Below are 23,999 nucleotides of genomic sequence, written 5' to 3'. Positions count from 1 at the left end.
CACCTCAATTCTCTGTCTTAGGATAATTTTTTTGTTTGTTTTATTTAGCTGCTAAAAATCCAAACCAGCTCCTTCTTTAAGCAGAAGAAGTAGAGAGAGGTTCTTGTTTCCGTAGTGCACTTTCTCGTCTTACAGCAGATGAACTCTTTTTCTCTGGCTACCTGAAATGGGCTGGTATTTCAAGGAAATTTTGGTGTAGTTGTTGTCTTTGAAGAATTTGACAAACATGTGTAACTTTGCCTGGATTTTACATGGAGTACGGGATCCAGCTCTGGAGCCCCCAACAGCAGAAGGACGTGGAGCTGTTGGAGAGGGTCCAGAGGAGTCCACGCAGATGCTGAGAGGGCTGGAGCAGCTCTGCTGTGAGGCCAGGCTGAGAGAGCTGGGGCTGTTCAGCCTGGAGAAGAGGAGGCTCCGGGGAGACCTGAGAGCGGCTCCCAGTGCCCAAAGGGGGCTGCAGGAAAGGTGGGGAGAGACTCTTCAGCAGGGCGTGCTGGGACAGGACGAGGGGTCATGGTTTCAAAATAGAGGGAGACAGATTCAGACCGGATATAAGGAAAAAGTGTTTTACGCTGAGGGTGGAGGGACACTGTCCCAGGTTGCCCAGAGAGGCGGTGGATGCCCCATCCCAGGAAACATTCCAGGCCAGGTTGGCCGGGGCTCTGAGCAACCTGATGTGGTTGGAGATGTCCCTGCTCCTGGCAGGGGGGTTGGACTGGGTGGCCTTGAACGCTCCCTTCCCACCCAAACCCCTCTGTGATTTCCAAAAATGAGATCCTTCACCAAAGCCTTCTTAAAGATTAGGGGAATAAGAGTGAAGGCTTGCATTTGTAAATAATGGAAAGGGAAATAATTGAAATAATAAATTGGGAGAGGGAATCAATGATCGGTTTGCAGAACAGAGGAAGGTTGTTAGTGGTGTGCCAGAGGAACCTGTGCTGGAATAGGTGGTCTTGCCCACGCTGGGTGGGTGGTGAAAGGGCAGGTGAAAATTAGCGTAGACGTAGAGCGATGTGTTTAGGAAAGCCTTTTTTTTTTTTTTTTTTTTTTTTTTTTTTTTTCATTTTTTCCTTATTTTACTACAGAACAATGATCTCCAAGTCGGCTAATGCCACTCAGGAACAAGATTTTAAAATTGTAGTAGATAACTGTGAGAAACAGGAGTTTAATGCTTGGTGTTAGTTAAAAGACCAACTCAGTGTGAGGAATTATAATGACGGGAATAGAGAGCAAACTGGGAAATATTGTTCTGCTGCCACGTAATTCAGCAGTGCCTTCACAGCTGGAACCTCTGTTCAGCTCTTTTTAAAAATAAGAGAGGGGAGGAGGAAAATGATACTGTTGAACGGGGGAAAGAATATTTGAGAGTGATACAATAGAGATCTGTGAAATCCTGAGTGGTACGGAGAAGGCAAAAAAAAAAAAAAAGGATAAACGTGGATTATCTCCTCCAGCAGAAGAACTCGGGCAGTCAGTTGAAATGGGAATTAATCGCAAAGGAGGCGCTTTTTTGTGCAGCGCAGAGTTAGGCTGAGGGGTGACCAAACACATTCGTAGGAAGAGTATCTGTTGAGAGCTGCTGGCTCCTGAAGACACCTGCTACTACTAAAGATGTCACCTCTGGCTCAGGTAGGTCCTGGAGAGGAAATAATTGGCAACTGCAAGAGTATTCAAGGAAAATATCACCGCAGCGTGCCCTAGTCCTACTGCTCTAGTCTAAGGGTCTGCAACCAACCATGGGTAGATGGGATATGGGGCTAAATCGACCTTTGGACTTCCCCCAAGCACTGTCTGTGTGTTCCTGGACCGTGCAGGTCCCTCGTTCCACCTCCAGACCAGGTCAGTTTGTTCATAACACTCCAGTTTTGCCATCTCAGGGCGGTTTCTGAACCTGGATCTCTCCAAGCTTCACTGTGAGGAAGCTGGTAGCTTGTGTCGGGCTGGAGCAGCTCTGCTGTGAGGCCAGGCTGAGAGAGCTGGGGCTGTTCAGCCTGGAGAAGAGGAGGCTCCGGGGAGAGCTGAGAGCGGCTCCCAGTGCCCAAAGGGGGCTGCAGGAAAGGTGGGGAGAGACTCTTCAGCAGGGCCTGCTGGGACAGGACAAGGGGTGATGGTTTCAAAATAGAGGGAGGGAGATTCAGATTAGATATTGGGAAAAAATTTTTTACGCTGAGGGTGGTGGAACCCTGTCCCAGGTTGCCCAGAGAGGTGGTGGATGCCCCATCCCTGGAAACATTCCAGGCCAGGTTGGCCGGGGCTCTGAGCAACCTGATGTGGTTGGAGATGTCCCTGCTCCTGGCAGGGGGGTTGGACTGGGTGGGCTTTGAAGGTCCCTTCCCACCCAAACCATTCCATGATGCTATGGTTCTGTTCTGGGAGAAACAAGAAGACTTTGATCTCCAAGACTGTCATCTGGCTGTGCTGCCTGGGACAGGTTTGAGAAAGGCAGAGGGCTAGCTGAAGGGAGGAAGAGGAGGAGGAGGAGATAAGACCTTTCCTGCCCGTGTGAGCCTTGTCTCTGCTTTTTTCCCTTAAACCTTCACTTTTGACAGAGAGAGGTAAAGAAGAGGTTGCAGCTCAGGTCGCGTTAGAGCCATGCACGTGTGTTTTTCCTCTTTGAAAGGTTTTACTCTGCCCTGTGCCTGTTCATCCTGATGTTTTCAGTTAGAGCTTGCTAATAATTTGTTGCTGAAAAAAAACCCCATCATCTGCGTCGCTTTTGCCTTGAACTTGATGGATGGGCGCTTAGGAAATCAGCCTGCGGTGTTAGAAGGTCCTCTCGGCGGTTTCTGCTCAGTGTTTTTTTTTTTTTTTTTTTTTTTTTTCTTTTCTGCCTCCTGAGCAAAGACGAACCTTTCAGGCCGATCGGAGAGCAGGCGGTGATTATGGCTTTGGAAATAATTGTGCGTTTACTAGCCCAGCGTGGTCAGCGCGGAGCCGCTCCGGTGCACGGCGCCGGCGTGAGCGGCAGGGTCCCTCCTTGCCCGGAGCTCCTCTACGCGACGTTGCTCTGTGAAAGCTGAGAACGATATAAAAATAACCCAAACAGCCCCCTCCCACCTCCTTCCCTCTCTAGCCAACATCATTACCTCCTTGTCGTTACAGCCAGGCGTTTAATTAGTCCATGCAAATAGCCCGGCTTTGATTAGGCTTGAAGCGTGTTAACACAGCCGTGCCGCTTCTGCGCGCGCTGTGCTTTTCCTTCGGAGGGTTTTCGGGTGTCGGATCCGTTCATCGTGCTTACCACTTGGTAAACAAATTAAGAAAGAGAGAAAACTGGTAAGTTCTAGGTGGGTTTTTTTTGTTGTTTTTTGCTTCAGAATGGAAACTACTTTGAACACAGATCCTATCCTGTATTTCGAACAGCGAGTGACACAGCAGGGGGAAGCGTAATTACGTATGACTTATCTGCTGGTGGCACGTAATGGGGAAAAAAAAAGGATTTCTTCTTGCTTATCTTTTAGCAGGTATAAATACTGTTACTATATAAAAATTGGAAAATAATATTTTAGTCAATAAATGACTGTATTTTAAGTAAATCTTCCAGTATTTGAAAACTGAACCTTGGGAAGCTGATGCTGCTAAGAAATCAAAGCAGTCTGCTGTACTTCTGGTAGGGGTGATAAAGAAAACACTGAGACGCAATAAAAAGCGAGCAGAATAAAGGCAAGTAACTGGCATTTGGGCTTCCAGAAGTACCTGCTCTGGGCGATCGTCAAACATGCAACTTTTGAAACGTGTTGGATGAGTAAGGTGCCACCTCGTTTGTTTACTAGCAGGAAATTGTAGATATTGAAGTAATTATTGCTGGCTGTGTGTCAGAGGTTGGCATTGTGATACAGCAGAGCTGGGCTGCACCCCCAGCAGCGTGGGCAGCAGGGCGAGGGAGGGGATTCTGCCCCTCTGCCCCGCTCTGGTGAGACCCCCCTGCAGCGCTGCGTCCAGCTCTGGAGCCCCCAACATCAGAAGGACGTGGAGCTGCTGGAGAGGGTCCAGAGGAGGCCACGCAGATGCTGAGGGGGCTGGAGCAGCTCTGCTGTGAGGCCAGGCTGAGAGAGCTGGGGCTGTTCAGCCTGGAGAAGAGGAGGCTCCGGGGAGAGCTGAGAGCGGCTCCCAGTGCCCAAAGGGGGCTGCAGGAAAGGTGGGGAGAGACTCTTCAGCAGGGCCTGCTGGGACAGGATGAGGGGTCATGGCTTTAAAATAGAAGGAGATAGATTCACACTGGATGCAAGGAAGGAATATTTTACACTGAGGGTGGTGGAGCCCTGTCCCAGGGTGCCCAGAGAGGCGGTGGATGCCCCATCCCTGGAAACATTCCAGGCCAGGTTGGCCGGGGCTCTGAGCAACCTGATGTGGTTGGAGATGTCCCTGCTCCTGGCAGGGGGGTTGGACTAGATGACCCTTGAGGGTCCCTTCCCACCCAAACCATTTTATGAAATTGCTGTTGTTGGATAAGCTATTGCCAACAATGGTGCTCAAGCAATATGAGCATCTTCATAGTTTATTCCATCTTCACCTTCAAGAAAGGGGTTTTTTTTTTTTTGCTTTTGAGGTAGTGCTGGAATGTCCTGCAGGCCACTTTTTGGGGACTTGTGGGTTGGAGGAGTTGTTCTAGATCCTTTCCTTCTTTCCATGTGGACAGGGACACCTAAACACTTTTGCTCTTGCTGATTAATTCTCTTTGCTGCTGCCTTTGAGCCTCTTGTGCTTTGAGCTTCTGTGAGCTTCTGCTGCTTCTTGTGCCTTTTTCTGCTCTTGTGCCTGTCCGTTTGCCTCCTCCTTATGTAGTCTCCTACTCTGAAACCTGTAAGACAGATAAATGGCTTAAAGTTGTGTGATTAATGTGCTGCATACGCACTGTGTCTACCCACCGGCTTTATTCTTACAGCTTATCTTTTCCGAGCTTGTCGGGATGAGGCAAGGCTTCCTGTGCTCGCTGGCATCCTGCCACCCTGATCCCAACCAGGGAGCTTGGAAGTCTTTGATGTTCAGGTCTTGTAGTTGATGAGACTTTTATCTGTAGACCGAAGTTTAAGCGAGAGCGAGTAGAGGCTTTGTTAAATGGATTGGTTTGTGCCAGGACTGTGCTGTCTGGTTTTTTTTTCTCAAATTGAGAAAGTACCTGAGACCCTACGGCAAGCTGCTGTGTGGTGGAGAGGTGGGTGACTTTTTGGTCTGAAAAAACGAGCTCGGGCAGATTCTAATTGGAAGGTCTGCTTAATGTACCAACTTTCTCTGAAAACTCAGACAAATATTCTGCACTGATTAAAATTAATAATCTCCCCTTCTTCCTATTTCAGACGATTCCGTAATCACGCTGAAAAGAACTGACTTCACAATAGCTGTGTCTGTGCAAATTTTAAGGTCTTTCTGTATCTCGTTTCCTTCATTTGTATGGCCCAGCATCTGTTTTATTTGCATAATTCACCTCTGCGGTCACTCGGTTGTTCAGACTGTCCCACTGTCATCTCGTACTGTAGGCTTGTCTTGATTTCTGATTATTCTCTTGATTAGGTGGGGTGATTATTACAAATTACATGGGATACAAATAACAAATAAGACTCTTCCATGGAAGAGGAGGAATTACTTTAAGATGTTTGTTGCTGCTTGAGGAGATAAAATCCATCTCTGCTCTCGGGTTCCGGAAGAAATGGCCGTCATAAATATTGACGCCAGAATGAATCACAGAATCATAGAATCACAGGAGGGTTTGGGTGGGAAGGGACCTTCAAAGCCCACCCAGTCCAACCCCCCTGCCAGGAGCAGGGAGATCTCCAACCACATCAGGTTGCTCAGAGCCCCGGCCAACCTGGCCTGGAATGTTTCCAGGGATGGGGCATCCACCGCCTCTCTGGGCAACCTCGGACAATGCTCCACCACCTTCAGTGTAAAAAGTTTTTTCCTAATATCTGATCTAAATCTACCTCCCTCTGTTTTGAACCTGGAAATCGGGTGTACTTGTATATATGAGACCATGATGGGTGGAGTTGTCAGCTTGCGTTCGTCTAATTTCTCAGGGCTTTCTCTGTTTTGCTTCTTTTGGTCTTTAGTTACTAATAGTTTTGCTTGTGTTGGTCATCAACAAGGTCATCTTAACCTCTTTTGGCTGAGTGTCCTGAGTCACCTTCCTCAGAGCTTGTAGATACCTGCTTCTCAGGCTGTCTGCCTAGTTGGAAAGAGTTTATTCCCTGTTCATACCTGCCTTGGCTTACATGCCATTCCTGCAAGATATGTGGATAAATACCTGTTATTTTTAACGATCAGGTGAAGGCAAATCCATCATCTCCGTTATCATAAGTCACTCTAGCGCATTGGTGAGCTTAGAGGATTTTTTTTTTGAGAAATGAAGTGTAATATGCATAAACTTCTGCAGGAGAATTGACTTGGTGCAGTGAGATATTTTGACGTTAAAAAAAAAAGAGTCTAGAACAACGTGTCACCCATTACATTGGTTTTCAAAACAAGCATAGCGGAAAATTATCGTCATTGACCTGAATGGTTTCTAATGGGATTCTGTTGGTTTTGCCTCTGGGCCTTGTGTTTAATACTTGGGTTAAAATAGTAATTTCGAAGGGTTGGCAGGAGCTATCAATATTGGAGATGGGCAAATAAGGGCTAAATCTGTATTCCGTAGTCAGTTGTACACGAGCAAGCTGTGTACTTTGTTAGGGGAAAATGTAAAGCTGTTTTTCTAGGAATGGTGCAGGGTTCTATTCTGAGAAGTAGCGAAATATCTAGAAAATACTGAGGAGTGAAGTCGCATTATCATGAGCTTTTTGTGTGATTCAGCAGCCAAATTACCCTTGACTGTATAAATAGTGGAAAATTGGATAGGAATAGGCAAATCATATTCCATCTGGATATAGTGCTGGTGTGCCTGCAAAGTTCTGTGGCTGTTTTTGGTATCAAAGGCAACAAGAAGAATGCTTAAAAACTGGAGATAGTGCTAAGAAAAGGTTTGAAAATGATGTGAGCATTAGAATATATGCGCTTAATGAACAGTACGCGTAACTTCTTCAGTCTGGTCTGACACCCTGATACCTGCTCGAATGGCTACATGGTGGGACACAATTGATTTAGGAGATTTCTGGACTGCATCATGATGATGTTTTGAAATAGTTGGCTCATCCAGTGCCTAGGAGAGGTGCTTTCCTGGGTCTGCTACTCACAAAGAGCTGGTTGAGGGAGGGATGTGGTTTTGGCTGGTGTGGCCGAGATGTTAGAGCTTAAGATCCTGAGGGATGCAGGTAGCAGAATAAAGAGTATTAGAGTAAAGAAGTCAGAATTCAGGACAACGGTGTTGGACATTTCCGGGGAACCAAAAGGCAGGATCCTATGGAGGGTGCCCTGAAGGGTGAATAAGCCCAGGTGAGTTTAGCTGATCTTCCAGGACAACCTCCTCGGCTTGCAAAGACGTCCTGATGTGTGGGAAGCCAAGCAGGCACGACAAGTCACCAGCTTTACTTAATGAGAGAGACCTGATGGAGCTCAAACTTGAAAAAAAGGAGTTTGTGCAGAAAGTGAAAGGAGGTATGGGTTGCCCAGGAGGTGTACGGGCAGGCACAGGGCACATTAGGAAACCTTACCTGGAGTTGAAACTCCAAGGGATAGTTGGACACAAAGGACTTCAATGGGTATGTTGTCAGCAAAGGAAGACCAAAGAAAGTGTGGTTCTACTGGGTGAGGCAGGCAACTCCATCATGAAGGACACAGGAGAAGGCCAAGATATGCATTGTTTCTTTGTCTCAGTCTTTATTTGCAAGATCTGCTCTTGCTAGGTGGCAGGCTGGGATGAGAGGTAGTGCCCGTGGCAGAGAATTGCGTTGGCACCACTGGCGCGTTGGACACACAGGTCTGCGGAAGGGGTTGGGTGAGGCAGCTTCGCCTCACCTTGGAGGGATCGTGACACCCGAGAGCTCCCCAGTGACTGGAAGTGTCGCGTCTGTCTTCAAGAGGCTGGGAAGGAGACCTACGAGCTGGTAAGCCTGGCCTGAGCCCCAGGGACCCTTATGGAGCGTGTCTTTGTGGAAGCCGCTTCCGTGGTCAGGAATGCGGCCAAGAGGATTCAGCGTGGATTTGCCAGGGCAAAAAATGTGCCTACCCAACGTGCTAGAAACGTGCGAAACCACCGTGTTTCCAGTGGGCGGTTAGGGGGAAACCTGGATGCTGGAAGTAGATGTGCAAAGTCAGTCCTGAAATAGCCAGTCTACTATAAATTGTTACGTAAATCACTGAGTAATTGTAAATAATTTTACTTGAGACCTGTAAATCAGGATCAGATTTCAAGGATGTACTTCTTAAAAAATAAGAAACAAAAAAAAAATCCAAATTAATGCAGCAGTCTGTCTTTTCTTTTCCTCTGTTGGCTGGTAAATACCTGTCTCGGGTCCGGACTGTGCTTTAAAACAAGAGATCGTGCCAATTTGATTGTTAAAAAAAAAAAATCTGTGTCTGTCTTGATGTAAATCCAGTGTTTAGTAGATAACCTTTTATACAGTGTTTCCTGATTTTGCCGATCTCTGAGCTCTTTATAGCTCACCGTTGGGCCCAGACAGTGGAGGAGGTGCTGGCTGCGCAGAGGAAAATGTTGGAACTCAATGTTGGACACGGACAGATTTACTTTTTTAAGAATTAAGAATTTAACTTAGTTGTGTAATGCAGCTTTGTGCTGCGTAATAGTAATCGATACAGCTTTTATGGGTGCTGTTTGCTAACTCCTTCCGTAAAAGGTAAATCTAGGAAAACTTTTAATCCATGTCCACTTCTGGTGCTCCGTTTGGCGTCTTAACTTACAGTCTTCCAATTTGTGCCTGTCTATAGTTTTAGTATTAGGTTTCGAATGAAGTAGAGTTGCTCATTTTGGAAAAATGTTGAGTGTTTAAAGTTTGAAAGTTGAGAATAGAGAGAAGGAAAGACTAATTTCTCTTTTTTTTATTCAGGAAAATGATGGAGATGTGTTGCCAGAGTCACCTTCCATGGAAGGTTTACTTATCACACGCTTCTTTATATTTTCCAGTTGGTTGAAAGGAATCTGTAGTCTTTATGAAGTGCAGACCACGTAATTCATAGAATCATAGAATCACAGAGGGGTTTGGGTGGGAAGGGACCCTCAAAGCCCACCCAGCCCAACCCCCCTGCCAGGAGCAGGGACATCTCCAACCACATCAGGTTGCTCAGAGCCCCGGCCAACCTGGCCTGGAATGTTTCCAGGGATGGGGCATCCACCGCCTCTCTGGGCAACCTGGGACAGGGTTCCACCACCCTCAGCTTTTAGCATGCTCTGTTTGCTTACCCAGAGTCTTTGGGACTACTGGGGAGAGCTGGAGGAACTGGAGCTTCTTGGAAATGCCATCTTTGTTCCTGTATCTCTTTTGGGTTCATTTTTGTTTTGCTTTTCTGGATAACTAAGACACACTTCTCTTTACGGCGTGGAGTTGGGCAAGTCGACGTTACCAGCCGTTACACCATACTGAAATCCTGTTGGTGCCCTCAGTCGATGTAATAGTTCAGGGTATTTTGATGTTTATTGTATTCAGCGTTTTGTATCTTGGCTGGGGAGGGAGAGGAGGCGTAATTATTTTGCGGGAAGCAGAATCATTTTTGCCTGCCCTCGGTATTTCCAGCCTGATTGCAGGCGCTTAATACGAGCGTGTCCCCTCTGGCATGATGGGTGAGTTCTCTTTTGACTTTTCTTCCTTCCTCCCCCCCTTTGCTAAAATTTCTCTCTTCAATTCTTGCAAATCACGTCTTTAAAAGTGAACGGTTTTAGTCTGATGTTAATGAATCACACGCTGGCAATGTTTTCCCTGACGTGGTAAACAATTATTCTGTTAGGCTGTCAGATCAGTGAGCCACGAACTCTGAAATGTTTTACGTGCCTTTTGGTGGGGTTTTTTGGTGGGTTTTTTCTGGTTTTTTTTTTCTGTTTTTTTTTTGTTTTTAAGATGCTTATTTTGACAGCCATTACAGTCTATCCCCCAAATATCTCGGGCTTCAGATATCTCAGGCTTTAACAGTTTGAAGGGAGTTAATATTTTTTGCTTGTGAATCTGAGCCCCCTTGGGTATTTTGCTGGTTTTTTTGGGGGAGGTTTTGAGGGTGGTGGGGTTTTTTGGTCAAATTGGACCTCCATCATGCTCTAAGGTAGGCTTTGGAGCTTTATTTTGATTCAGAAGTTTCCAGCTATCCGGAGCTGGAAATCGGATGATGGATCTTTATAGAACACCTAATAAAGAGCTGAAGTTAGTCATCCTTGTGATTTCGGTGTGCAATATTCTTTTCGACATAAGCATAACATCTCTCTCTTACTCAAGGTGTCCTCTTTTCAGCAACGTTTAATATCAATACTGAGATCTTCATCGTCTGGGACCATTAAAGAGACCGATAGTCCTCTCAAACAGTGTCTGTTACTCCTGCCCACGTCCCAGTTTGGGAATTATCCAGATTCTCTGCAGTTAAATGGTTTGAGAGGCAGAAATTTCCTTCTTCCTGCTGTAGATCTCTTCTCCTGTGCTGCAGTCCTCAGTTATACAACCACCTTATTCTGCAGGAAAGGTGATCAAGAGAAATGATTCCCACATGGAAAGGAATATTATCCTTGCTGGTGATGCTGGAGATTGTGTTGATCGATGGTTTCCTTTTGTGCACTTTGGTTCAAGGCTGCTTTGGATGCCTTTTTTCTTTTGTTGTACTCTCTCGTAGGTCAGTCACTTGCCATTTGTCATCACTAGAGGATTTTTCTACTAGCTGGAATAATTAGTCTGTTAGGCATCCAGTGATAAATGGGAGAGGAGGGGGGAAAGGTTAACAATGAATTTTGTTTCAGTATTAGACTTCAATGAAGTTGAGAGCATGCCACTTGCTGACAAAGAGAGATGATTTGTGGAATTTTTCATAGACAGTCGTGTACATTTTCTTGTGAGAACACGGCTGGATCTTGTCCCAGTCCCTGCAATTTATCTGTACGCCATGGGAATCCAACTCTCCCTAACGTGAGTCCTGTGTTACCATCGGTGCCCGAATGGGAGCGAGGGCTCAGACGGCCTTTGGTTTGTCCCCAAGACTGAACGCGGTTCTCATTGCCTACTCTGACTTTCCCTTTTGCCCAGGCTTTGTTTCCAGATGATGGGTACCGAAGGCTCTGGTCTGGGAGCATCTGGGATATCTGAGGGTTTTAACCTGGATTTTAATCCTGGTAGTGATGTAGAAACTCTCACCTGGAAGATGTTTGAAACCCATCTGAAGTAACTTCTGACAGCCTCACAGGTTTAATAGAAGATTTTTTTTTTTTTTTTTTTTTTCCAGATATTCAGAACGAAGCCTGACAAAATGTGTTGGGATAACGATAGAGACCAGACCAGATTATTGCCTGAAGCGGCACTTAAGTGACATGTTATCCTACGGCTGTACGAGGCTGGAGATCGGAGTGCAGAGCGTGTACGAGGACGTGGCCAGGGACACCAACAGGTGAGAAGAAAGCTTCAGTGCAAAGCTGAGCTTGGGTGCTCACTGCTTGCTTTCTGGAACATTGTTGAGTAGCATGTCTTGACCTATTTGCCTGAACACCCGTTTACCATGGAATGTTGAGCGCATTTCCTTGCTTCAGTGGCCGTACGTCTGTTAGGAAAAACTAATAAACTGCAGTGGCTTCATGAATTTCTTTGTGATATTGCGTAGACTATGGCTGGAGAGAATGGAGTTGTTTGTGATCTTTTATTTTAAACTCATATTCTTTTCTTGTGTTGTATATACATCTTTTATTATTATTATTATTTTTTTATTACTTCATAAATAAATGCAGTTTTGTGAAGTAACATGTATGCCTGGAGAGAGCTCATAGTTCTTGTCCTACATAATTCATAATCTCTAGGCTTGAGGAGATACAATGCAGTATAATCTGTTGGAGATACGTTACCAGCAAGCAACATGTTCTCTCCACCAGACCGCTTTTTCTGCCAAGTATTGGAGAGGAGAGATGACGTTGGCACGTACAGAGGATGAGGTATAGCCAGAAACACCTGTTGATAGAGTAACCATGGTCATTCTAGGCATACAGTATCTCTAGGGATTGCAGAGTAGATTTGCAAGAGGCTTGTGATTTATTCCTTCTCATGTCAGACCTGTGGCTAAAAGAACAGTTGTCCTACGTAGGAGAGCGCACAATACATTGTTCATCCCATCCTTTGCAGGCAAGTAAGCCAATCTCTTTTTACTTTTTTTTTAATTGCAAGTCTGATAATTCTGTTGTGATTTTGAAAGAAGTGATTTTTCCATTGTTTTTTCACTTCTGTCGCTCGTTCAACGTGCCTTTGTTCTTATTGCGTATTCCAGTCACCTACCAGAGATGTTTAATAACCATACTCATACGTAATGACAGAGAGATTATGGTTCAATAAGCAAAGCACATTTTTGTTAATACCTACCTTAAAGGCAGCAGTGCAAAGCTGAAAATGTTGGGACATTTTCTTTTAGAGGCTTAAAGAATCCCAAATGAGTTTCCTCCTGCGGGTTTAGCTGTAGTATTGCTGGAGCGTGGAAGCGCAGGATGTCACTGCTGTGAAATGATCAGGCTCCAGGTCTCGGTAGACGGGAAGAGCCATTCGTTGAGTAGTCCAGGAGGTAAGAGCTAATATTTATAGGTGGTGCTTCCCTCCTCTAGATGTCAGAGCTTTCCAAAAGAAAAGATCCATATTAGGGAATGTAGCTAGATCTCAGTCTGAGGTTAGGTGTATTCATATAGAGGGAGGTAGATTTAGATCAGATATTAGGAAGAAATTTTTTATGCTGAGAGTGGTGGAGCACTGTCCCAGGTTGCCCGGAGAGGCGGTGGATGCCCCATCCCTGGAAACATTCCAGGCCAGGTTGGCCGGGGCTCTGAGCAACCTGATGTGGTTGGAGATGTCCCTGCTCCTTGCAGGGGGGTTGGACTGGGTGGGCTTTGAAGGTCCCTTCCCACCCAAACCCTTCTGTGATTATGTGATTTACTGTTAATTCTGATATAGATTATAAACTTAACAATGTATTTCTCTTCAGCTTTTACTTCTTTTCACCTCAAATCTTTTAAAAGTGTCATATCCTGTGGTGGAACTGTAAAACCCCACTTAGCTATCACTTCAATCATCTTCAGTTTTCCTCCAGTTTTGTCTGTCACATCACAGCCGGTACCATAAATCACTCCGAGCCATACGTCACTTTTGGCTTGCACGCTTGTTAATGAACCCTCGCTCTCCTGCTGATGAATCAGAAGAAGGATGGAGTAGTATATTACTGACTTGATTTCACTCAGAAGTAATTCTGTACAGAATTATATTTTTAAAGGGGTTTGGCACTTTTCAAAGCTGCTTGCAGAATTCCTAAAAGCCTTTGCTGCAGGCTGAGAAAACACAGGTTGTTCGCTCAGATACCTCCCTCCAACTTTTCAGAACAGTGAATTAGAATGCGCTTTTAGAGGAGGGTGATTCAAGTTTCTCTTTCTTTTGAAATGACCTCATTTTGCTTCTGTTCTTCTTCTGCTTTGTGGGGGATGTGTTTTGGCGTTCAACTTTTAATATTTTGCTTGTAGCGAAATGTCAGATTACAACCAATTAGGCTAACTGTTTGGAAATGACTTCCTATTATGTTCCATAAGTCATTAGTGAGGTTTTTGAGTGCTTTTGGTGGCTGTGAGGCAGAAAAATATTCAAGAACAGATCTAGGCATCAAATAATCAAGTTATTGATGCAGCTTAAATTCCACTTCTAATAAGAAAATAATTTTTATTTATGAAGCAAGTCTCCATTTACTCCCCTCAGGCTACGGTCTTGAGTAATACTGTCCTTGAACAGTCTTGGAAAAACACCGTAATACTTCTGAAAAAAATAATAAATAAAACTGTAGTTGTGAAACTACATGTAGGGATTTAATGAAGGTGGAATCTTCCAGTAGAGAGGGAGGAAGAGGCCCTTAGAGTAAGGGAAGTAGCTGTTTAGTTTGGTTGATGTTGGGGCTGAGCAGAAGGCATGTGTTTGTAGAGGGGTCCAGATAGCTTTAATTTTTCGTCCAAAGGACTGTCGAGGAGAAGAAGAGTCACCCGCTGAGCTGATCTGTTGACAAGGAATTCCGAAAGATGGAGTGAACTGGTGTGATGGGAAGAAAACTGGGGGATCGGAGAGGAAAGAAGGGAGCAGACGCTAAGGGGATGGCAGTGTCCAGTGGAAGAGCCCTCCCAGCTGGGAAACAGCAGGAGCAAGGACTTTGTGGGAAGATTGGTCGCGTGTGATGAAGACCTCCTGGTAGCTGTTTGTGGTGATAGCGATTGCTGTTGTGGAGGCAGAAGGCTCCTGATCCGTGGAGGTGGAAGGAGGGAGAAGAGTTTGCTGTAAGGCTGATGAGCGGTGTGAGACTCAACCTTTGTTCATGCGATCATTTGTGCTCCCGCTCTCACAGAGCTCCTGCAGAGCAGGCCTCGGTGGGTTTGGTTTCATGGTGGAGAAGAAGAAGAAATCCTTCAAGAGTCCCAGTCCTGCCTTATGTTTCAGAGGTTTGGCACCTCTCAAAAGCTGAGAAGAGTTTGAGTTTCTCTGAAAGGAGTACTTGGGCGCTTGGCAAGCACGTTGCGGGATGAGTTTCTGGCTAGCTTTAACTTAGCCCCAGTCCTTCTCCTTTTCCTCTTCTGTTGCTGCTGGTTATGCTTCCTTTTGCTGATACACAGCCTTCGGTGCGGTGTGTCCTAGCTTGTGTTGTTGACTTGTGTCACTGCTTTACCAATTGAATTTCACAACCAGAGTTTCTCAGGCTGTGGGTTGAGGAGCTCTGGCCTCGGTAGGGTTCACCTGCTACGGGCGGAGCAAACGGGGCTGCTTGTAGCCCCTGGTGTCATTTACTTTGTTAGCAGCCGTCTTCCCAGACTTGAGTGGTGATAAACTGATAACAAAACTCAACCCTCCTCACTTCCTAGAGAATAATCTCAACTAAACGTATCAAAATCTTTTTTTGTGTGTGATCCTGAATCTGTTTTCTCTCTTGCCAGGGGCCACACGGTGAAGGCTGTGTGCGAGTCCTTTCACTTGGCCAAGGATGCCGGCTTTAAAGTGGTGGCGCACATGATGCCTGATCTACCAAACATGGGGCTTGAAAGGGACATGGACCAGTTTGTTGTGAGTATGGCTGAAAATAACCGGGACTTTCTGGTTTGTTCCAGCTTTTCCATCTAATGCTGCCTCTCTTAGCTCAGCTATTAGTTACATTCAAGGCCGGAATTGTTTCTTGGGGACAAATAATTTAAAATTCATTTTTGAAGGTGGAGGGTGAGAAAGATTTGTTGAACTACTTCATCCAGAAAATTATATCCTTGCCTCATGAAAGACTGAGTCACTCGAGCCTCTGTGGAATATAGCTCCTCCGATGTTAAACGAGGGCTCTTACTTTTTTCCAAGGTGGTTTTCTTTCTTTGCATTTCGAATAGTATGTGATTCAAAGTTAAAAGCATACTATCTGGGAGGTAATTAATTGCAAAGTAGAGTGTATAGGTGTGTTACGTGGCATCTCTGTTCTTGCCTCGGCGCTATTCAATATCTTTATCAATGATGTGGAAGAAAAAATAAAATTATTTCTAGAGAAATTGAAATGAGAAATAAAGAGCAAATGGTAAACAGTGCAGGGAATTAACCATTTTGCCTGGTAGTGTGATAGAAATTTTTTTCATTATTTCTTTTTTTTTTTTAAGACAAAATTGCAGTCATGATAGAGGAATGCCAGGTGTATTTCTCTGCAAGGTCAGACTAGGCGCTTTCTGGCTACCGCTGCAAGGGAGTATATTGAGTGAAAGTATGGGCAGAAAGCAATGGTTTATTTTGATGTGCTGCAAGCAGATGCGTCTAGAAAGGAGTCAAAAAAGCAACTGAAGGAAATTCTGAAAGCTGTGGTAGGTGGTTTTTCTAAGGGGCTTTGTGCCGACTTCCTGGAGCCGTTCATAAACGTACTGTCACAGTACTTAGCAAATATTGTGTTGATGTGATAAAGTGAGAGGCCGGGGCAAAGGGATGTGCGTAAAACCAGAGGTGAAGTCAGCGATGAAGCTGAAAGTTCAGTCAAAATTCCTGCCGCAGACACTGTAACTCCGGGATTATTTTCTTTTAATGCTGAAGGAGATAGACATCACATGAGCTGTGTGTCTGTGTAATTACTTGTGATGCAGGGTGCAGCAAAACCGGAGTCCCTTACTCAGTATCTCCTGAAACTGGAGCTGTAGTTCTGTGTTCTTGACGGGCCTGTTGTTGCCGGGGCAGCATTAGGCTGGAGAGAATTTGTGGTGGAAGAACAGCAATCCTGACAAAAAGATTTAACGAGCGAACCTTGGGTAAGACCCAGCAGAGAGGAGACGGTAATCTCTGGGATTTGCAAGACGTAAAACTGAAGAGGGAGGAATTATTTAAGGCAGAATTACAAGTATTTAGTGATTATTATTCTTTGCTGCTTAGTCGTGATAAATGGCTCAGGCTTTTCCACCGTCGAATCTGGAGTTGCTGCTGTTCAGTTGCGGGAGATTTTAGGAGCCTGTTTAAAAGGTGACGCTGAACCGCCCCCAGTTTCCGCAGGCCAGTGAACTCCCTTGCTTGTCAGGGGAAAGGTAATGCCGTGCTGTGTTTTGTCCAGTTATTAATGACCATTTTTGCAGAAATAGAAGAGGCAGAAGGCAAAAGTCTTCAGAAAGAGGAGGCAAGAACGTGGTGAAAAGGCTGGAATTGCAAGAGAAGGAGTTACAAGAAAGCTGGGAAAATAGAATTGAGCGTAGCAAAGCAAGAGAAGGAGAAAAAACAGGAGGGAAGCTCAGCTTGTTTAGGCTATTTCTGCCAGAGAAGTCTCTTGGATTTAGGAGCTGGGAAAAGCAATGTTGACGGTGGGCCAGCTCTGGAGCCTGGCAGGAAGGAATTCACACGTTGGGATGGGGAAGGATGGGAAAAGTGAGAGTAGATGAGAATGAGGCCCAAAGAGAATTAAAAAACTTTTCGTTTTAGCAAAGGAAGATTCTTAGATAAGATGAGAATTTTGGGCTGAGGAACTGGAACTGATAAAAAGACTGGTTGGAGGGCCAGGGGAGTAAGAAAACCAGGTGAACGTTTAAGAGGGGAAATTCAAGAATACAGCGAGGGTGATGGGGCGAAGACCAGCTCAAGTGACAGCCCCGTTAACGAGTTCAGAAATTTGAAGCGGGAGTCGCAGATCAAATTAAGATTGGATGCCAGTGAACATACAGGTGAGGAGTTGGAGGATGAGTAATCCGTGCGGAGGATGAAGCCCTCAAGAAGTAATGTAATTGCTGCGGAGTGAGGTGGAGAAATGGGAGCTGGAGAGGCGGGCAAGAGGTGATAGATCACGTCAACGTGGGGAAGAATTGTTCCTGTGTTGTTTTAAAGAGAAGGAAGTGTGGGAAAGGTGAGGAGGAGTCAAAAATGTCTGTGTTAGAGAGGTGCACAGGGTCCCCACCGCAGTCTGAGACGGGACAGCGCGCGAGGCTGTGTGAAAGAGGCAGCCGCAGAGCCGATGCTCGGCTAAGCGATCACCGCGCGCTTCAGAAAAAGGAGCGGCAGGGAAATGAGGGTGGAGAGGTGGTGGATCACTGTGACATGTTTCAAGATGGAATGGTGAACGAGAGACAGCTGTCCTCTTCCTTTTACCTTCTCCTCTGCCTTTCTCATCCTATCTTAAATGCTATATACTTTGTTTTTAAGATACGTTGTCTTAAATAGGAGACAACAGAGGACTAAAACAACTGTTGGTTTTTTTTTCTGGAGCCCTGCACTGGTGGACATAATGGAAGTGTTCAGCGGACAGCAATTCCTCCTTTCCCAGGAATTCAGCTAGATAGCGCATTCTCTATTTCCTACCTTAAAATTCAGCATCATGGGTTTGAGTTGTTATTGAGTGTTAGTCCGGTAAACGGACTAACTGGTAAACGCTGAGACGTTTCTACTACATAAAAATAATGTGAGGGCAAAGCGAGGAGCCAAGTGGAGAGCATCTGCTGTGTTCTTGCGACGACACTAAGCTGTTCACGAGCAGCCGTAGTATCCTCCCAGTTCACAAAATCTTCCTATAAGGTACCTCTGACTTTTGGGGACACCTGCGGCTTATCAGGAATCCTTATAATTTTTTTATTTTGTGGTAGTTCTAAACACGTTTGAAAAAAAAAAAAAATTATTTGTTGTGGTGCTAACCTTCTTCCTAGCTGCCCTGCTTTTCGGGCCAGGGAAAGGTAGGACAAACGGACCAGGTGACTTTAGAAGGAGGCCTAAGCACCTTGCCTTCACTACCCCTTGATGTATTAAACACAGGGCCTTCTCCTGGGAAGATAACGACTTGCTGGTTGTGCTGACCGCGTACTAAAAATACTGGGTCCTTCTTCAGATTGAGCAGGTAATTACGGTTTCAGGAGTGATGTTGCTTCTGTCCCTTACGACCTATTGATTGGGAAGTGTTTCCTGCTACTTCCATCCCGCAGCTAGGTTGTCCGGCAGTTGCTCTTTGCAAGCATATCTAGATTTTTTTTTTTTTAAGTTGTGTGTGTATAGCAACTCTTTTCCTGGAGAGTTTATGAATAATTACTCAAAATTTTAATTGAGTGAGTATTTAGCTAGTTCTTTCGTTATATGTATATATTCTTTTTACAGTAAGTGGCAGGTGACTGACTCTTTGCCCACCTTCATCCTGAAAATTATTACATTGACTTATTTTTAAACAGAGTGGATGCACCAGTCCTGTGTCCCAGTTATGCGGTGCTTCTCCGCTCCTTCCCCCATCATGCCTCTTTTCTTCCTTTGTTATTGATTCTTTTTCTAGCCTCGGAGGATTTCCTTTCAACTTCAGGTTTTTCCGGCCCGTTCCGCATATGGGAAAACGCTGCGGGGAGGGAGTACGCTCTGCTTCCTCCCACCACCCGTGCGGCTGTGCCGGCGGTGTCAGGTATTGTACGTACACACACACGCTGCTACTTACTGTTGGGAAACGCGAGCAGAACCGAGGAGACCGATTCGCAGTGCCTCACGTAGCAGGTGGTCGGAGAAAATAATTAGAGTAATAGCTAGAATAAATCAAGGACTCAGCGGGAATAATGGAATTGTTACCCGAGCAGACACCTCATTCTGCGGAACGCGATAAACACTCGGCTTTGCTCTTGTAGCACGAGAGAGATGAGGTGACTCTAGGGGTAAATGGTTGGGAGATTCATGAATCACGCTTGCCAACGGGGCTACCAAGCAGAACTTCGGATTTAAGCAAAAACTTTAGGAGAAGCTAAAGAATTCCCAGGATGCTGTTACTAATTCCTCATTCTGTTTCTGCAGAGCCACTGAGTGGCAATAGTATAATCAACAAACTGTATCTGCTCTGGTGTAAATATGAAGCTAGTAACATTTCTTAATAGGGAAGATATTGCTATGTTTACCTTTATTTTAATTTATTTTATTTTATGGTCTTTGCCTAAGCATGATTTACTATTGTGGTTCCTCTTGGTCCTCCTGGAGGGATGGCTGTAAGCCCATCTCAAGCAACTTTAAAGACCCTTCGTAGATTAAGTAAATCTGAGGAGCAGAGAAAAGGAAAAGGAACAGAGAGGAGAGCCAGAAGATGATATTTCAAGGGTGGGAAGTGTGAGGGGAAGTGTCATAGCAAGTTGGAGGCATATGGGAGCTGGTGGATGCTACCCAGAAACATCACAGAGGCCATCAGTCGCTGAGAAGCTCTTTTTTCCTTGAGGAGGTCCTGTGGCTTCGCTCTGTCCATCTGAAATCTTGTGTAAATGAAAAAATGAGGGTAAGAGCGCAGGCATTTACTGGGCAGTACTGGAGACAACTATCAGGCTGGAGACGCTTCTGGTTCAGTTCAGCAGAGCCGTTCTTGTGTTCTTTAATAAAATAGAATCATTGAATTATTTTAGTCGGGTGAAAATTCCGTTTTCTTACAGTCATGTGGCAGGTTGGTTTTGGTGTTTTGTTTTTTGTTTTTCTTTTTTTTCTGAAGTGCTTGTAAAATAAGCATTTCGCAGAAACAGACGTGTTGAACACAAGAGAGAAAAATAACGGGCAAGTAATGCAGCGGGTGATACGAGTGTCCTTTCTCTTCGCAATGCGTTTGATGTTGTTGTAAAACTTTAAATACTGTTGTGTCGCCTTCAGCTGTAAATGAAATGGTTTTCCTGAGGGCTCTCGTTTTTATCAAGGAGATGAAATTCATAATAAAGCTAATATATTGCACCTCTATCCGGAGCTTTTAATAACTGTAATAAAAGACAGTTAAGCTGCTGATCTGCATTGATTTTTACTCTTTGGGGAAGACAATTATCTGTGTTTTTAAATATAGCTCTGAAATGTTTAGTGGGGTAAATGATTTTCCTTTCAATTCCTGCTAAACATCTCGTTGAAACGCTGGCATTGGCAGGTGGCCAGCGCTACCTCTGAAAATTTGTCTTTTTTCTTTTTCCTGGGCACATTTTCAGAAACAGATTAGGCAGTGTTTAATGATCAGTCCTTCAGTTACCAGAGCTTCTCTTGGAGTTTTAGTAAATGTTAGAGCTAAAAAGCTCTTCGCGTCGGAAACAATTATAGTTTCATGAACTATGTCCAGCGCCATGGTAATTTTTGTGTTAATGAGAATCATTACATCAAGGAACGGGCTATTTTTAGAAACTGTTTTCACAGATAATTACACTCATATTTCCGCGCATAAAATATCTAGATGAAGCCCCAGTGTGTGCCCACTTCTGCAGATGGTCGAATTGTGCGCACAAAGCCGCTCTCCCTCTCCAGTGTCTGTGTGGAAATAACTTTTATTTGCTCACTGGATGTGCTTGCTGTGGCTCTGGGTGTGCTCCCTATGAAGCAGGTCGGCTTTCTCACTGGAAGTGTGCAACGCAGGAAAGAAACAGAAGTTAAAGCTGCAGCCCTTGGTGTGACGATGTGCAGGAGCAGAATTGTATCAGCTGAATCGGTAAAGGTAAAATTGAATCAGTTGAATAGCACAGGTAAAAGTGGTCCCTCGTCTTCTGCGTCATTTGAGGATCCATGCGTAACCTGGGTTGTGTGTCACAGTTTAAACCGGAAAACGCAAAGGACGGGGCTTTCAAGGAGCAGGATGATCTCTGCTACGTTGCGTTGTACTGCACAGGAGCAGGACATACCGCTCTGCCGTTAGTATGGACATGATAAATGGCAAGGCTCGGTGGAAAAACTGCATTTATTGTGGCTCTTGGATTGCCTCCTTTGTCTTTCTGAATTAGTATTTTGTCTGCACGCACGTTCTCCTCCAGCGTGCCAGCCGTCAAAGTTAGGATAATAACAATCACTCCTTTTCAAATAGCCTCCCATTCAGAAAAAAGTTTCTGCTAAATGTAAAGGTACATTTAGAACTCTTTTTCTCCCTGAACTAAAAGATCATTTCTGCACTTAGCAGCCCCCAGGCTGTGGGTTGCATGGGCTCAGGCAGCTCCTCTCTATTCAAGTGATGGTTTTTCACGCCGGCATTCAGAAGTTGTTTTCTGCGGCTCTTTCGCTAAGGCCCCTTGCTGCTGAAGCGGGTGATGAGCATATGGCTGGGAACATCCAGCCGAACGGAAGGGAGCACGGGAATAAAGGGGTGTGTCTTGGATAGGGAGTGCAAATTTGCCAGGCATTTAGGCAAGCAGAGCATCGTTCGGTAAAACACCTATTTTACCACAAATCGTCAGCAGCAACTGAATGCTTGCCATCGGAATGGATAAATTGTGATGTCCAGATGAAATTTTTGAGGATTTAGTTGTTAGTTTTGTGTGGTTTTGTTTTGTTTTTTTTTTTAATTAAAAAAACATGCTGGAAAAGCATAATGGCTTTGCTGTGAACATAAATGAGAGAAGCTCTCGCCGGGCTGAGCAGGGTGGGAGAGAGCACGCGGCCATGTTGATGCTCCTTATGGAGAGGAGAGGTCTGATGAAGGAGGACTGAATCATCAAAAACATTGTAGAGTTGCTGGTCTCGGTGTTTTTTGGGTAGAAGCCATGCTTTGAAGGGATCTGTGTTGCAAAACTTGTGCACTTAAGACAATGAAAAATGTTATATTTCCCGTGCTTAGCCCTAGGGGAAAGCTGACCCTTCTGGAAACGCAGAGACCAGAGTCTGTGCTTGGTGCAAGTGAAGGTGAAACTTCACAGCAAATTGATGGAGGTATTCTCCTGGGTTCCTCCAAATCTGCGTAATAAATGGAGACTCACTCGGAGCACCTGCAAGACGAAGCAGATGGGACTGCTTGGTGCAGTGAGCACAATCTGGAGAGATCTGTCTTGGTGTTTGGGTAGGTACTGTGTTCAGGAGTCAAAACCACGCTCCAAGGTCAAGCTGCCGATGCCCAAGGCCTCTCCCAAATGTTAACTGTCTCTTTCTGTTATTGAGTTGTATGGTAGCAAAGCCGAGGACTGTCGCAGGATCTCCTTGCGGTAAGTTCTGTGCAAACTTGGAGAGAGCAACGGAGCGTTAGGCAGGAGGCAACCTGTAGATCCTGATGGTATGGAGATAAAAAGAGACGATGGGTGGAGTGGGGTAGGATGGGATGGGATGGGAGACAGGCATGTTCCTTCCACATCCAGCAGCAGCAGTTTCCTACACCGTGTAGAGAATGAGGGTATTTGTGATGCTCAGGTGCGTAGTCTTGGTAAATAACTCGCTGAAGACAGCTTCACGTCTGTGGATTAAATGCTCCTGTAGATGAGTTTGTCGCCACCATAATGGTTGTTTTGTACCTCAAGAGCAGTTTGTTCTTGGGTTTAATGTGATAATGTGTTCTTGCTGAAGCTGACGATTGTGACGATTCACTTCCGTTAAACAATGCAGGAAAAGTGTTTCCAGAAAAGGAAAGAGAGGGAAAAACTCTTCAGCAGGGATTGTTGTGACAGGACAAAGGGTGATGGTTTTAAAATAGAACAGGGGAGATTCAGACTGGACACAAGGAAGGAATTTTTTACGCTGAGGGTGGTGGAACCCTGTCCCAGGTTGCCCAGAGAGGCGGTGGATGCCTCATCCCTGGAAACATTCCAGGCCAGGTTGGCCGGGGCTCTGAGCAACCTGATGTGGTTGGAGATGTCCCTGCTCCTTGCAGGGGGGTTGGACTGGGTGGCCTTGGACGGTCCCTTCCCACCCAAACCATTCTGTGATTCTAAGTTATTTTTGGCACGTGGATTTGGGGGTTTTGAGGCTGTTGGGGAAGGGAGGAGGCATAACAGCTTTCTGCATCTGAAGGATGAATTATGAGGTCCTTTACACTCCACTCTGGACATTAGCAGGCACATCCACTTTTCTTATTTGACGTTCAAAGTCTTCATATGAGACCTTACAGAACATCCAAAAGTAAGCATATAGATTGTTCTATTAAGTAACAACCAAAACCGTATGGTTTTTTTAATGCACGCTATTGTATTAGAATCACAGAAGGGTTTGGGTGGGGAGGGAGTGTTCAAGGCCACCCAGTCCAACCCCTCTCCAAGGGGCAGGGACATCTCCAACCACATCAGGTTTCTCACAGCCCCGGCCAACCTGTTACTGAAATCCGGAATACAACTCCTTAACAGCAATGAGAAGTTCAGAAGCAGGCACTTCTTTATTGCAGCGCTGGGCGCACGGGGGATCGCTCCACCCAGCGTGCGCACCTGTTCGATCCAACAGCACAGTTAAATACACATTCGATATACATCTTCACTAGATTTACGAGAAATGTCATACATAAACATCAGTCTTCCGAGAAATCATTATAATACGTCTCCTCCCATTTGCGCATGCTCGGTCTTTTGAGTCGAGGGCCTTCTGGTGGTCTTGGGGGTCGTCAGAACGCCCCCTCCTCGAATTTGCTGGTCAAACTCCTCCTTAAGTCTTCCACATATAGTCTTGAGAACAAGGTCGCCTTGCCCTTGAATCTTCTGGCTTGAAAGTGATGGCTCAAGGCCCAAGCTGCACAGTTGGTGCCTCGTTCTACCACTCTCCTAACTACCCCAGACACGTTAGGCTAAC

The 23,999-nt window shown here is 45.3% G+C and overlaps 1 protein-coding gene across 2 annotated transcripts in view; it reads left to right on the top strand.

Annotated features, from left to right (window-relative positions):
- Positions 1 to 23,999, top strand: part of ELP3 (elongator acetyltransferase complex subunit 3) — a 90,653-nt gene that overhangs the window by 21,665 nt on the left and 44,989 nt on the right. For both annotated transcript variants that reach the window (XM_086743678.1, XM_086743677.1), the window contains exons 8-9: positions 11,302 to 11,463; positions 15,005 to 15,131. In XM_086743678.1, the coding sequence (XP_086599804.1) occupies positions 11,302 to 11,463; positions 15,005 to 15,131 (289 nt within the window). The remainder of the gene's footprint in view (positions 1 to 11,301; positions 11,464 to 15,004; positions 15,132 to 23,999) is intronic.

This window comes from Chlamydotis macqueenii, chromosome 3 (assembly GCF_036417535.1).
Source record: "Chlamydotis macqueenii isolate bChlMac1 chromosome 3, bChlMac1.mat, whole genome shotgun sequence".
NCBI classification, from domain to species: domain Eukaryota; kingdom Metazoa; phylum Chordata; class Aves; order Otidiformes; family Otididae; genus Chlamydotis; species Chlamydotis macqueenii.
Note: the sequence above shows the minus strand (reverse complement) of the source record. Positions and strands in the feature narration are given on the sequence as shown.